Raw genomic sequence first — 16,617 nt, 5'->3', positions numbered from 1 at the left:
CCCCACACCCACTTTTTTGTATTTTATTTAGAGACAGAGTCTTGTTCAGTTGCTTAGGGCCTTGCTAGGTTGCAGAAGCTGGCTTTGAACTTGTGATCCTCCTGCCTCAGCCTCCCAAGCCGCTGGGATTACAGGCATGTGCCACCTGTGCCCAGCTTGTTACCTACTCTTTATCTCAGCCTGCTAACTGCTGTGCCAGCTTCCATCCTCCTCACTGTGCCTGAGATACCTTTGTATACAAATATAATCAAGCCATTATTCTGCTTAACGTTTGGTGAATCCCTGTGCTTACAGGTAAAGTTTAGCCTCCTTCATTGGCACAGAGTCTTCACAGGAAGTTACCAACCTTGATTTTCAGCATCATCTATTTACTCTCCCCTTCCTCCGACGCAAACTCTGTGAGCCACTTGCTGATCCCAAATAACCCTGAGATGACTGCCACTACCTGACTGGCTTCTCTCCTATTCCGACTGAGTTTCTTTATGACCCACTCCCATGTTGAGTTGTGAGTACATCCTCTCTCTTCCTGAAGAATTGCTCACTCCTTCCCCTCACAGTATTATATCATATGGCTACATTTGTGGGGAAAATAAGGGTGTTCCTCATCTCACCTTGCAAGTCCTTTCTTAATTTTTATAATTTCAGTAACCTAGCAGGATACCTGCCACTTACCAGATTCTAAATGATCTTAATAATACAGAGACACAAAGTTAAAATTGAAATAAAATGATTTTTGCTCTCCATTTGCAGCTCTACTGTGCTTATTTTGTACCATGCATCATATATTCTAAAACTTGACTCTACCAGGACTCTAGTATTAATTTGTATATCCTTCATGTGTTAATCCTTCCTCCTGAACCAGCTGATCAGAGCCTCATTTAAAGGGGCCCTACCTTGGACTGTTTTTCTACCTCTCACACTGTCTGCACATGAAGTGCAGAGTACAGATTCAATAAAGATGTATCCATCTGTTGATTCAAGATGTATTAAAGGGCAGATAGGGAAGTACAGGAAATTAATCTGAGGCTCATTATTGCAGTTATAAATTTTGTCTTATGGAGTTAGAACTCACTATACTCACAAGATAGTTGTTCAACCTTGATCTTCATCTTTTCTGAGTATTTGTAACAACTCCCTCTCCCACTCCGGATGTCCTTCTTATTTTAACTTGGTAAGACTATTTGTGTGTGTCTGTCTCTGTGTGTGTGTGTGTGTGTGTATCAATAATTATTTAATATCATTGGCTATCTGTTAAGTTGTATAGATTGGGGATGAGGATGGTCAAATGAAGGATTCTGATCTTTCTGTCTGCATTTGGCCTTCATCACTGGAGTGGTAACATCTTTAGTTCTCAAGGTTTTGCAGCTCTGATAATAGATCCCCTTGCCTCAGATAGACTTTCAGTGGGCCTGAGTTTTGCCAAATGGATGGTGATAGCTTTAATGAGATTTGCAAGAGTTGATTCTAGTTATGTAGTTTTGTATAAATATTATCATTTAAAATCAATTGATTCATACAAAATTATATCATAGACCCTTTTTAGCAAAGTGGATAATTTTCATGGTTGTGTCTTTATTCTTAAGGACATGAGCATTCTTCTGTCTCACTAAACCAAATCACCTATCATACTAGAATAAAGCCTAAAGAAGGGCCTGTGGCTACATGACTGATTGGATTTCATCTCAGAGCTGAACACATATCTGATCATCCTACAACAACACTGTCCTGTGGAATGTCTTGTGATGACCGTAAAGTTCCACATCTGCACTTCCCAATGTAGTAGCCAGTAGCCAGGCATGGCTGTTGAGCACTTGAAATATGGTGGGTGTGACCGAAGAACTAAAATTTTGACTAATATAAACTTAAATAGCCATTAGTGGCTAATGGCTACCATTTTGAATACTGCAATTCTAGAAGAACCAAACTAATTTTCAGAGAGTTGCTATTGTCAACATTAAAAGACTACCTGCCACATTATTTCCTTCCCTGTCACCACAGAAGAACATAACAAAATATTTCTGTAAAGGGAAAAACATGCTGTCCTGTTTTGGTCCAGTGAACTATAAGTACTCTTGCCAGTTATTTATTGCCACCTTGCATGTTTACCTTGAGGGTGTGATCACTGAAACCTGAGAACATCAGTTGTTTCCTAAACAATGTACCCTCTTGTTGATTGGCTGTTGCCATTGACTGTTGCCTACCCAGGCCTGTCAGTAGACACTGATGGCTTTTGACAGGCCTGGGCACTACTGTTGACCTCAAGGCTCATGGAAGGAGGTGAGAGGGTTCTGCAGTTAAAGCATAAAAATGAGCCTAGTTTCAAGTCTGACTTTCTAATCTTTGTCCTCATAAGAATGTGCAAGTCACTTAGCATCTGCACTAAAACACATGTTCTGCTCACAGTCTCTAATTTTGAGGAATGTCATCCATCTTGAAGCAGAGCTGCCTGACAATGCATCTTTCTCATGTGCACATTACAATTCCTACATTCTGGGTATTGGGACTCAGGTATCAGAATATAACTTGAGAGCAGAATTCCATTTTGGCAGTAATAAAATCCATTTTTTCCTACAATTTTCCAAAGGAATTCACCTCTTAAATGGTAAGAGGGTTTAAAATGAGACTTGTATCAGCGAATGATTAGTTAGGACATCTGTTTTTTTTCTATTTCCTCATTGCTGAGAACTTAAAGATATAAGACAAAGATTTTGCAAAAGACAGCAAGAAGAAGAATCAGAAAAGAACCTTTTGCAAGAAGGCCAAAATATTTTGCTGTATCTGTTATCCTATCATGTCACTTTAATGTCATTATCATTGGATTTTAGTCCAGTTGAGCTGTACTCTAAATTTTAATTCAAAAGAAGCCAATTTTCTGGGAAGAAAGAAAAAGAGAAACCAAGGTCTTAAAGTCAGTCGCAACAACCTGCACTTTTGGTCAAAACAGAGTAAAAGAAATCAAATTTCCCTTGACAACTAGAATATTACTAGCAGAAAAACTATAGGAAGTGACAGTTTTCAAAAATTGGGAACAGATAGCACAGGGCCAAATAAAGGCTGGCAGTCTCTCTAAGTTGATTAGAAAATGGAGTTTGGAGTTTGAGTTGATTGGGGCAGCTAGAATTTGCAGATAAAAATATCAAAGAAGATGGGGGAGAGAGAGAGAGAGCATGTCCATACTCTAAATCTGCAGATGAGTCCCCTTGAAACTTTGGCTAAGTTCTGATCTGCATATGCACGTAAAGAAACAACCGAGTGTGGGGAAAGAATTGGAAATCAGAAGCAGAAACAATCCTAGAGTCTCACATTAAATCTGCTAATAGTTTGTGTTCTCAGAAGGCAGAGCAAAAATACCTCTGTTATATTTTGTCCCTGGTAAGTGGAGTTCTCCCTCTCTGCTTCCTTGTCACCATGTCCTGAGCTGTTTCCTCCACCACACCCTTCTGCCACGATGCTCTCTGCCTCTTCTCAGGCCCAGAGCTATGGAGTCTGCTGTCTGTGGACTGAGAGCTCTGAAACTATGAGCCCAAATAAACTTTTCCTACTCTACGTTGTTCTTGTCAGGATTTTGGGTCTCAGTGGTGACCAAGCTGACTAAAACAATCTCTTGTTGCAGAAATCGATGGGTAGAATCCTCCAAAGGATATTGCTTCAGTAGTGGAGTCAAATTAGCTCTAGCAGAGGGCTCTTCTGGACTCATCCTTACAAAGCCAAAAAGAAGCTTCTAAAGATCCAATTCATGCAAAGTAACTTCCCTGCATTCTAGAATGAGGCCTAACATATTTTTAAAGGAATACAGCAAAATCTAGTATCCAACAACTTTGTCTGGAAACCAAAATATATTACCAGAGTATGCAAATTACAAAAAAATGCAACCTTAAAATCAACAGGAAAAAATCAATGTATAGATGGCTAAAATAGCAAAATTATTATATACAGATATTAAAATTGCTGTGTAAACACACACCATATGCACAATAAGGTAGAAGAATACATATTGAGGTGAAATTGATGATAGATTGAACAACTTATATTAAACAACAAGTAACTTTTGGATCAATCCTGGGGCTTCATGCATGCTGGGCAAATGCTCTACCACCGAGCTACATCTCCAGCCCTTTTTATTTTATTTTATTTTATTTTTTATTTTGACATAGTGTCTTGCTAAGTTGACCAGGACTGGCCTTGAACTCATGATCCTACTGCCTCAGCAACCAGAGTCACTGGGATTACAGGTGTGCAGCACCACACCTGGCTAACAACAAATAACTGGAAGGACAAATTAAGAAACTCACTGATTAGAAGAAGAAGAAGAAAAAAGAGGAGGAGGAGGAGGAGGAGAACAGAATAACCCTGACTCTATCACATACAGTGAATTTGCAAGGGGGGAAATAACTCTTTACACCAAGAAATCTCTAGTAAGGATGGTTTCACTGCTGAATTCTATCAAGCTCTTAAGACATCATGACCCTAGGTACATGTATGAAGACACAAATGGTGTGACTCTACTTGGTGTACAACTAGAGACATGAAAAATTGGGCTCCATTTGTGTCCTATGAATCAAAATGCATTCTGCTGTCATGTATTAGAATAAATAAATAAATAAATAAATAAAAAGACAGAATACCAATTTCACAAAACACTCTTTCAGAAAACAGAAAAGGAAAGACATGCCCAGCTCATTTTATGAGGTGAGCATTATCCTAGAACCAAAAGCAAATAAATTAAAATAAATGCACAGAATAATACACATCATGAACACCTGTGCAAAAATCTTTTCACAAAACCATATCAACTCAAATCTAGAAATATATAAAATAACAAATCATGTTCCTACTGCCTCAGCAACCAGAGTCACTGGGATTACAGGTGTGCAGAAATGAAAGGGTGGCTTACTATTTGAAAATCAATCGATAAATTTAGCATTCAAAGAAAGGAAGGATACGAGAAAGGGGGAGGGAAGGGAAGAAGGAAGAAAAAAAGGAAAGGAAACAAACCATAATTTGGACAATATGCATAATGAATGTGAGATAGATCAGAGAACTGAAGTTATAAAATTTTTAGATAAAAACAGGAAAAAATTTTGGAGTGGGGTGTGGCTCAGTGTGGAGTGCCTACCTAGCATATGTGAGATCCTGGGTTTGATCCCCAGTACTGGAAACACACACACACACACACACACTTCATGACTCTGGGTTAGACAAACATGTCTTAGGACACAAAAAGCACAAACTATGGAAAAAATTGATAAATAGATGCTATGGTTTGGATATGGTTTGGGTGTGTCCCTCAAAGACTTATGTGGTGGAGGCTTGGTCCCCAGTGCACTGGCATTGAGGTGGTAGTAGTCCCTTGAAGACATGATTAGATCACAAAGGAATTGCACTTAGGAGGAATTAATGTAGTTCTCATGGGACTGTGTTGCTTCCTTGCTCACACAGGTGTCCCTTCTGGACATAGTTTGTTTCCTCTCCACTTCTCCACCATATTCTGACAACTAGATGGCACACCATGCTCTTTGGACTTTCCAGCCAGCAGAATCATGAGCCAAAAACATTTTTTCTTCGTAAATTACCCAGAATCAGGTAATCTGTTATAGTAATCATTTTTGTAGGTTCACAAAGCAAACTAAGACAATGGACTGTCTTAAAATAAAAATGAGAAAAACTCTGCTCTTCAAAAGATACTGTTATAAAAATAAAAATCAAGCCACAAACTTTTAAACTACTTTCAAAAAATTTATCTGAGAAAGAAATTATATATTGAATATATAAAGAACTTTTATAATTTAGTAGTAAGGAGACAAAATACTTAAAGGATAATAATAATAATAAGCAAAATATCTGAATAGATACTTCACCAAAGAAGACATAAGAATGGGTAATAAATGTACAAAAAGATGCTCAGCATCATTAGTAACTAGAAAAATGAATACTAAAACTGAAGTAAAATACTGTCATACATATACCACTATGCCCACAATTTAAGAGATTGGTAAGGCCAAGGACTGGAAAGAACACAACTAGAAGTCTCATGCTAATTTTGGCAACTACTTTGAAACAATCTGAAAAAATTTTTAAAATAAGTTTCACTGACCATGTAACTTAATAATTCTACTCTTAAGCACTTACCCAAGAGAAATGAAAACATAATCAATACAAAACTCATACGTTTATTGAAGCCTCCTTATTAATAGTCAAAAGCTGGGGAGAATCCAAGTGCACATCAGCTGCCAAATGCATAAACAAATTATGGTAGATACGTGTGATTGAGTACTATTCAGAAATAGAAAGGAACCAACAACTGATATATATATATATATATCAACATGGATGATTCATGGAAAAAATTATGAAAGAAACCATATCCAAAGACTACATAGAATTGAATTCCATTTGTATGATATTTTTGAAAAGACAAAACTATAGAGATAGAAAGAAGAGGCCTGGAGGGAGTTTTTTTCCTGTTGTGATAGAAAAGTTCTATGTCAGGGTTACAAGACTGAACGCCTTTGTCAAAGTTCATAGAAGTGTACACTTATGTTGTGAATTTTAAAGTGTCTGGATTCCATTGCAATAAATGAGACCCCCCCTCAAAGCAAGGTGCATGATAGAGTATGTGGTGTAATAACTTCTGTATTAAATAAAAGGAAAACAAAAAGAGAATTTCAAATTTATAAACTTAGACCCATAATTGCCAGAAAAGTGCACAGAAAACTTGGGGAAGCATGTTCAATGGAAATGTTTAGAACGGCTTGCCTCAGGAGGTAGAAATGGGATGTCTGAGGGAGTATGGTTCCAGAGTGACCCTTTTGTGCTTTTTGAATTGTGAACCATGCAAATAACCTAAGAGACGGTTCTGGGCTCATCTCATTCAATAGTGTCTGGGAAACATTGCCTGCCTGGCCTTCGCTGCTAGGTTGAAAAATGGCTCCTAATATGTCCATGCCCTCATCCTTAGAAGCTGTGAATGTTAAACATGGTAGAAAGCACTTGCAGATGTGAATGAATCAAAGATCTTAAAATGGGGAGATCACCCTGAATTACCCAAGTGGGATAATCTAATCATATCAGTCCATAAAACAGATACAGGAGGAGTCACATCAGAGGAAGGCAAGGCGATGATTGACATGGGCCATGCAGTCAGCTTCCAGAAATGGCAAAGAGAAGGAATGCTCCCCTTGAGCCAACAGCAAGAACACAGCCTGCCGCAGCCTTGATTTTAGCCCATTCACTTGATCCAGGTTTGTGACCCCCAGAGATAGAAGAGAACATTTGTGATATTTTGAAGTCACTAAGCTTTTGCTCAATTGTTACAGCACCAGTAACAAGTGAATGCCCTCATATCCTGGTTTCTATTTCTTTCTAACATGACTGCCACTGGCCACATTCTCTATTTGCTTATTTCTTTGTCTCTCAGTTTCTTCTCTCACTACAGTGCAAAGTGCAAGGGAGGTAGGACTTTGTTTTTCTGCATTGTTATAAAACCAGTGCCTGCCACAATAGCTGTTTCAGGAATAAATGAATGATATATTTAACTAATTTAGTAGTTGGTCAACACTCTGAAATGATTAAGCCTCAAAAACATGTTGGTTGATGGGAGCTAAGACATAAGTTCAAGGTCAGCAGGGGCAGTTTCATGAGACTTTGATCCAAAATAAAATTTTTAAAAAGCAGGGGATGAAACTCAGTAGTATAGTGCTTGCACCTGGCATGCATAGGGCCTGGGTTCAATCCCTAGTAACTAACACGCATACACACACACACACACACACACAACACACCATTGGTTGAGCATATAGTTATAAACCTGCTTTCCTGCTATTTTCTTTCTATCTTTTTCAGTGATACCTGGGATTGAACCAGGAGCACTTTACTACTGAGTCACATCCCAGCCCCTTTTTAATTTTTTTTTTTTTTTAATTTTGAGGCAAGGTCCCTCTGAGTTGTTTAGGGCCTCGCTAAGTTGTTGAGGCTGGCTTTGAACTTGTGATCCTTCTACCTCAGCCTCTCTAGCCGCTGGCATTACAGGCGTGAGCCACCGCGCCCAGCTTCTGCCTGCTATTTTCACCGACATGGCTAGTACAGGTAAGAACAGATACAAATGGATACAGGTGTAGATGCAACCCAAATGGAGGAAACCCAGCCTGCACAGCCATTAATCCTTCTAGGAACATGGTGAACCATAGAGTCCCCTCCAGTGTGGGAGTCTAGCACCTTCCACAGAGGTCAGAGGAGAAAGGAACCCAAAAAGGTCACTTTATAAAAGACACTTACAGTAGAATAAAGAACACACAAAACAGTTAAAGTACAAAGTAGAATACATTAAAGTATTCAATTTATTCATCTAGTAAAAAAAAAGTGTATTTCATTAGATTATTGAAACCAGGAAGGGGAGAAATGACTGTGTATTGTAGGTTCATAGTAGTAATCATTTTTATTAGTAAGAAAGAGCAATATTCACTAATTTTGTCTTCTTATTCAAAAATTCATGTAAAGATGAATATTCTATGTATGGAAGTGTTGGAAAAAAATGTTGCCATCTTGTTTAATAAGGGATAATTCTTTTTACTATGAATTTCACTTTATACTTTGATAATAATATTCATGATCATGAGCAGTCTAATACAAAGATCACCAAACTTTTAGTTTCAGTATTATAAGCATTAAATATTAACATGCAGCTAGCATTTTAATACCACTGAAATCATTTTACTTCATCAGAATTTCAGTTATATTGGAGCCAAAGAGCAAGTTCTGTTACGGAGACAGTATTTATTGACCATGTAATCTGAAGTATCTCTGACCTTAGAAACGCAAGGAGGAAACTTTAGCACCTGACTGTAGATTTTACTTTCTCCTACAAGCCTTGGTTTCTTTTTGATGAAGGAAATTTAATGTGACAGCCAAATGCACTTAACTTGAGCAGGAATTTATGCTCACTTGTACAAATTCTTAAAAAGTGCTTTGCCTGTTGTTTATAGAAGTCAATAATAAAATATACATTTAAAATGTACTTTCCAATTCTTGTGGTTTGGGGAGTCCTAGGTACCTTCTGAAATGACTGGTTTAATCAGACTTATCCTTAAGAATATATGGGGAGTCCAGGAGCATGGAACACGCATATCTCCCTTGTCACTCAAAGCAAACTAAAACAGCAGTGATGTCACCTTGTCTCCTATGTGTGCAAGTGTCTGCCAGAGCAGCTCTTACCTTCACGAACAGGAAAATCTCAGGGTTCTTGGAAACTGTTTGATTTTTTTCCAAATCATCAGTTTCAGAATAGGAGATGGGGGAGTCCTTGCTGGCGAAGAAGGTCTGGCAGCGCTGGATGGTGAAGCTTGCAGGAGAAGGCAGGTCTTCCTTTATCCTGCTTCCATTTTCCTGTGGCTCCTCAGGGCAGCCCCCATGGTCCTGGAATGGTGAATGGAATTCTTCCACTGAGATGTCCCCATCCTCCTGGAGGTCCACTGGTTGAGGATCCTGGACCTCAGGGCACATCTCATCGGGCAGGAGGTAGTCTTCTACTTCTGCTTGGGAAGAGCCCAACCCGTTCTCTTCCTCCCTAACAGCATAGACTGACACAGAATCGTATTCGTGGTTTTGCAGCCCAGCAGCATACAAGGTGTTTTCTGGTCTGCCATCTTCCTGGACAGCATCATATAAAGGACTTGCATTATCTTCTGGAACCTCATATATCCTGTCTTTCTGGATTGTGTCGTAGATGTTGCTGTAGTCTTCATCATTCATGTTTGTGGATCTGCTAGTTCCTTCTGCAGGCGAGCTGGAGAGATCTGAAATGAGGAAAGGGCTAGAAGATGCTGCTCCGTCTTGCAGAGGAATCAGTGGGCTTTTGAAACACAGCAACCAGCCACAGCTCTCAATGACAGGTCTCTAACAATCATTTACCTGAGGCTTTAATAAGCAAACCGCAAGTCCACTGGACAGGAGTCGAAGTTTACACATTCAGTTAACTCTTTCACTCCTAAAGATATTGTCAACAAGACTCTGGGATTTTTCTTATTGTCAGTATCTCCAAGATTCTCCAGATAAACCAGAGGTTGAATTGTATTATCATCCTAGAGTACCCTAAAATTATGAATATTTAGCCATTTGTCACTAATGTCCCTCTTCCAGTTGCCTCCCAGCAGTGACAACATTGAAGAAGTTCCTGAAATCCGGTGGAGATGGATAGTTCTCCCCAATGGTAACCCATCTATCCCAGCCAAATCCATCGCACAAATCAATTCTTTGTGAATTGGAAAACTGCAATGACTGAGTTATACATGTCCCTGTTAGATAATGAATTCCATTTACATTTCTTATCTGGAAACACCATTAGGTACTTTAATGGCAGAAGGAAAAGAAGATAAATGCTCTGGTCTATGGGCACATCAGGACAGACTACTCAAATGACACTCAAAGGTTTATGGCTTTGATTTTTATTTTCCCCTCTTCAATCTGTGTGGTCATCATAGTCAACAAAATATTCACTAAAGATCCTCTTATGTACAGGATACTGAACTGAAAACTAGAGAAAAGAAGTTGAAGATGCAGTCTTTGTTATTAGGGGATTTTAGATGTAGTTGGGAGACCAAGAAGAGAAACTAAAACTTTAACAGCCACCAAAACAAAAACAATAAAAATATGTAAGGTTTTTTAGTGCAAGTACAATTGTCCAAGTTTGAAATAAGTAGTAAAGACCAGTCCTCTGCAGGCGCGGAGGGCACGTGCTCTTTGGTTTCAATGTGGTGCTCTCTGTTCTGCCAATGCCCGCTTCCCTTCACCATGCCATCTACATCTTTCTTTTTGAAGTGACAGCTCAGATGGTCGCAAAGGGACTCTAATGCCTAGAAATCATGTAAAATTGAGAAGTGTTACTACTTTGGTTGACAGGCTTCAAAACATTTGGTGGCATCTTAATGGCAACACTCTTATATTTATTCTCGGGTACTAGTACTGAATCCAGAAATGCTCTGAAGGGAACTTGAGCAGCATTTAAAAAATTCTAGCTTTTGAGACAGATTAAAAGATGGGCAAGGGGAAAGAGGCTAGAGGCATATTTTAATGGCTATCAACACTAGCCCTTTATGTTACTGAAAAGGAAGCTTTAAGAGGTAAAAATATCTGATAAATTACCTTTGGTTTCATTATTAGACATTTATAACTGAATGATCCCAGCATAAATTCTCCTTATGATTTTAGATCTGGAGATAACCTAACAGCTCATTCAGTCTGACATTGTATTGCCCATTTGAAAAACACGGAACTCAGAAAAGGGAAGTACCTGGTCCAATTTCACAGAGAGCTGACAGCAGAACTGAATTCAGCTGTGGTATTTTTTCTTTCTTTCTTTTAATTTTTTTTTTTAGTTATACATGCACACGATATCTTTATTTTGTTTATTTTCATGTGGTGTTGAGATTCGAACCCAGTGCCTCACCTGTGCGAGGCAAGCACTCTGCCACTGAGCCACAACTCAGCCCTCAGTTGTGGTTTTTAAACTTCAAACTGATTTTGGTGAGCTTTCTGTTATACACTCCTTTAATTTAGTGTCTCCCAGTCATTTTTCCATGATCACAACCCATCTACCCCTGCCCCTGGAAAGTAAGTTTTGTTGTTGTTATTGTTGTTTTGCCTCCCAAGAACAAAGTTTCACTTCTTTGGGAGGTAGATTTTTTCCTTTTGAAAATGCATGCCTGATGCTAAAACACTTAGCATGTATCAATCTATATTGTGTCATTCTGTATGTGTCATTCTATATTTTGACCAAAGGGTCACATTCAGTCATGTCTGCATATGTGTAGAACAGTTATTGGATTCTCACAATGACCCAGTGAGGCAGAATGAGGCTGGTTAAGTTTATTTAGGCCCAAGATCACCTAGTGTATAAATCAGGTCAGCCTGTCATCCCATATCTGAACACACCTGTTATGATTGACAATCACAAGTTGTACTATGAAGCAAGCCATATCACTTTCTGTTCGATATCTGCTGTGGTTCCTCATTTCTCTCAGTAAAAGCCAAAGTCCTTACAATGACCCTCAGGGTCCTATGTAATTTAGACTGGCTCCCCACACCTGCTTTTCTGCTTGCTCTAGACAATCTGGCCTTGTTGCTATGCCTGGAACACTCTAGAACGCTCCCATTAGAGGACCTTTACATCGGCTGTTCTCTAATGGGAATACATTTACCCTGGATATCTGCAGACTCAATTCCTCCAACTTTTGTAAGTTTTTGCTTCTATGTCCACTTCTCAGTGAGACCATCCTGTTAACAATAACAATCCATCCCAGTTCTCATTCCCACCCCTCCCCATTACCGAAAACCCTTACCCTGCCTTTTCTTCCTCTTTATCCTACCACCTACCACCTTCTAATAAGATATATACTTCAGGTCAGCCCACACCTGTAATCCCAGCTGCTCTGGACACTGAGGCAGTAGGATAGCAAGTTCAAAGCCAGCCTCTGCAATGGCGAGGGGCTAAACAACTCATTGAGACCCTGTCTCTAAATAAAATACAAAATAGGGATGGGGATGTGGCTCAGTGTTTGAGTTCCCCTGAGTTCAATCTCAGGTACTAAAAAATACACACACACACACACATGCACACACACACACATTTAGTATGTCTAAAGTTTATTCTCCATCTCCTCCATTTAGAACATAAAACCAACATGGGCACAGTCCTTGGTCTGCTTTTTTATCATTATTTCAAGCACTTAGAACAATGTCTGACTCATACCAAATGCTCAGTACATATCTGTTGAATGAATTTTGGTAATTGTTCGATATCTGTATCCTCCACTGGACATGAGAACAGGTACATTATTTAATTGCTCATCACTATGTATCTAAAGTCAAACAGATATCTGACACATAATAGATGCTTACTAAACATTTGCTAAATAAATAAATTAAATGAGTAGATGTATCTACAATTCATGCCCTTTCGTTCCTGGTCCAGTTTCTGTTCTCCGTTTTCTGTACAAGTGTTACTGCCTTATACATTATACTTCATTAGAAACTCCTGCAGGAGCAGCTCTGGAGCCAATGTCTGGTTTTCTGATTTGCATGTACAAAGATTTAATTTGGTTAGTTCACTCAGGGTTTAGCTAATATTGTACAGTTGGACCACTTTAAATTTTAAAGAAAAACATATTTGCAAACTGAAATGCCAATTTGCTAAATTTACCACCAAAAACATAACTGCCAAACTGACTATGTTGGTTTGAGATAATAATCCCACTTTCTTCACAATAACACTGTGTCTATATGGAACTATATTAAGATAGTATATGTGCTGCTTTTAGTATCTGAGGCAGTATCCTTTTTATCAAGACTCCTACTTTTTAATGATTTTTGTCTTTTCCTTCTATTTCAATCAGTCTTATTAGGGATAATAAGACTGATTGAAATAGAAAGGAATTTTTTGTTCTATTAATAGTATCTATTAATAGTATCTATTATGCATTTCTTTGAAATTTTATTAATTTCTCTGCTCTTTATTATTTATTTTCTTATCCTCTCTTTGATTTTCTTTTGATGTTTTTTTTAAAATCCTAAGACATAGTAATGGATACCTTAATCATTGGTTTTTCTTCTTTTAAATATATGATTTATGACTATGAATTTTAGGCTTCTACTGATGAGAATGAGAAGGCAGCTTTGTACATTGAAGGACATTGGCTGCAGAATCTGCGGCTTTGGCAAGATTTAAATCATGGCAAGTCCAAAAACTGATGCCCAATTCTAGATTATCAGTATTGAAAAAAAATTTCAACACTTTCTCTCAGAGGTGGAATGCACTGTGTACTGACCACATACAGAGATATTGTTTTAATTATCCTATACTTGGATGGTCTAAAAAACTAGCTGTGAAAGCAACATAAATGTATGCTATATTGTTTTGTCTTTTAAGTTCTCATACCTGGAGAAGCAAATGTCAATTCATTGTGTGATACTGAATTTATACAACAATTTATAAATTTGAAAAGAAAAGATTATGTATTTTCCTCAAAATACAGATTTATCCACCTGCCACCCATTTTGATATGTTTTGATTATCATTCAATTTTAATACTTCTTACTTTCTGTTGAGATTTTTTTCTACCCTTACTCATGGATTATTTAGAAACATACTGATTAATTTCTAAACAGTTGAAAATTTTCTAGTTATATTCTTTTTGTTTATTTTTTATCTCAATTGAGATTATGAATTAAGTACTATGGCCAGAAAACAGTCTTCATTGACTTTATTGAAATTTGTTTTAGACTTGCTTTATGGTCTAGCATATGAGCAACTTTGGAAATACTCCCATATGCACTTGAAAAGAACATGTGTTCCTCTATTGTCAGGTATAGAGTTCTATAGATTATAATTAGGTTGTGATTATTCATTTTTATTATTCAATTCTTTTATATTAATATTGATTTTCATCTGCTCTTTTATTAGTCACTGATAAGGAAAGTTAAAATCTTCCTCACAGTCATAGATTTGTCTAATTCATATTTCAGTTCTTTCAATTATTCTTTTGTATAGTTTTGAGGCTAAATCATTAGGTTCACATAAATCTAGAACTTTTATATCATTTTGGTAGGGGACTGATTTTTCGACAGAGAATGTCTTATTTTATCTCTATTAGTACCTTCTCCTTTCCCTGTTATCAGCTTTCTTTTGATTAGTGTTTATGTACATCTTTTCCATGTTTTTATTTTCAACTTTTTGTGTCCTTATAAATAAACATTAATAGTTATGTTTTCTATAGAAATTGCCAATCTTTGTCTTTTAATTTGAGTTAATCTATTAACATCTAACATAATTATAAGATTGAGCTAAATATACTATTTACACTTCCTATTTTAAAAAATTGGCAAAAACTTGATTAGACATTTTATCATAAAACAATACATGATCTCATGAAAGAGAGCTCAAAATTATTAGTCATCATGGAAATACAATTAAATAAGATCACTTCAAACTTCTAGTACAGCTAAAATTAAGATTGATGATTTTAGCATAAACAGAACTCTCTCACATTAGTCATGTGAGTATAAAACAGTACAATCACTTTGCAAAATTATTTTGCTAGTTTCTTATAAAATTAAACATATACTTACCCTATGACTCAGCTATTTCAACAATCCTTAAAGATTTATCCAAGTGAAAAATGTCAGCAAAAAAGAATTAAATAAGAATGCTTTTGTGAACGTGATTCATAATCTCAAAAAAGTTGAAACTTCCATCAAGAGAAGAATGGATAAACAAAGTGTGGTATATTCATATGATGAGTATCATTTGACAATAACAAAAGAATGAAATCCTGACATATGTAATGAAATGGATGAATCTTGGACATTATGCTGTGTGAAAGATGACAGACATACAGACATTAAAGAGTATATAGCAATTATTCCAAATAATTATGTCCACTCAAAACTATACCAAAAAGTATGTGGTTTCTAACAATTCTTTCTAGTAGTGGGGCAAAAGAAACACTTCTAGAGCCCATGGGCAAGGAAAGTCCTACTTAACAGCTGCCTAAGACCTCTTTCTCTAGACTGTCACTAAGTTATGGGAATTGAATCCAACCCAATATTCCCTGGAGCACTGGCAGGCTGGACCAGCCAAGCAGCCAGGATCCTGCACTGAGCTCACAGTGCCAGCAATGTCCTGACCTCCAATGCCAATAGGTACCTACCTTCAACAGTATAATTACTAAGTGTTCAGGGCACCACACACCAGCTATGTAGCTCAGACACCATCTGCCCTCCCCATTCCTCACATACTTGGGTAAGTATGCCTTAAGTGTCAGTTTCATGGCTTTCTTTCTCACCTATTTCTCTGGAGCTGGGTCCATCCAGATATCACCCAAACACAAAAATTTCATTCTTTTTTTTTTCAGTTTCTAATTTAAATAATTCACTTACATCCAAAAATTCCACAAAGGAAGTAGCTTCAATGGACATTTTAGGAGGTCATGACAATGACCTATAAAACAGGTCATGTCACCTGTTCCCTGCTCACACCCTCCTTTTTACTCCTCTCTTCTCAGTTCCTCTTTCCTTCCACCCTCAGAGGAGCCATCCATTCTCCAAGTTTCTCCTATCGACTGTTTTGCAGAACAGGTGCACTCACATTTGGTTAGAACTTGGGGTCTCCTCACCTCCCTCCCTCACAGGGTTCTCCATGAGTGTCTTCAGAACACACACGTCACCTTCTCTGAAGAGAATTCTGATGGACACCACGCTCCCCATCTTGTTGCATTTATGTTTTGATTTGGCAACTCTGATGAGATTTGGGGGAATCTGTTGAACCAGTGATCATGAACTTCCAAACAAAGGAAGCATGTCTGAACTGTTTTATCTAAGCTCAGCTCACAGAGGAAATGGGCCTGGCCAGTGCACCTCAGACTCTGGGAGCAGCCCTGGGCTGCTCTGTCTAAATGGCCCTCCTCAGGTCATTGCACCAGTGGTTTGCTGAGACAGGGAAAGGAGGATGAGGATATGTCAAAAAGAATAAATGAGAAGGTCTTAGAATCATTCAAGGCAGAGAAGGTGAGGATTGCTCTAGGCCTCAGTTTGCACTGGAGTTCAAATATTTGACTTTGACTAGGAATG

The 16,617-nt window shown here is 37.8% G+C and overlaps 1 protein-coding gene across 1 annotated transcript in view; it reads right to left on the bottom strand.

Moving 5' to 3' along the window:
* The window catches only part of Clic5 (chloride intracellular channel 5), a 153,838-nt gene extending 143,989 nt beyond the window's left edge, over nucleotides 1-9,849 (bottom strand). Inside the window, exon 1 of the mRNA XM_046426153.2 lies at nucleotides 9,211-9,849. Coding sequence (XP_046282109.1) covers nucleotides 9,211-9,747 — 537 coding nt within the window. The 5' untranslated portion in view covers nucleotides 9,748-9,849. The remainder of the gene's footprint in view (nucleotides 1-9,210) is intronic.
* Nucleotides 9,850-16,617: the final 6,768 nt, after the last annotated feature.

This window comes from Marmota monax, unplaced genomic scaffold (genome assembly GCF_021218885.2).
Source record: "Marmota monax isolate L192 unplaced genomic scaffold, Marmota_monax_Labrador192_F-V1.1 WCK01_AAM20220418_F8-fsc00187, whole genome shotgun sequence".
NCBI classification, from domain to species: domain Eukaryota; kingdom Metazoa; phylum Chordata; class Mammalia; order Rodentia; family Sciuridae; genus Marmota; species Marmota monax.
The sequence above is the reverse complement of the archived record's forward strand: the minus strand, read 5'-3'. Positions and strand labels throughout refer to the sequence as shown.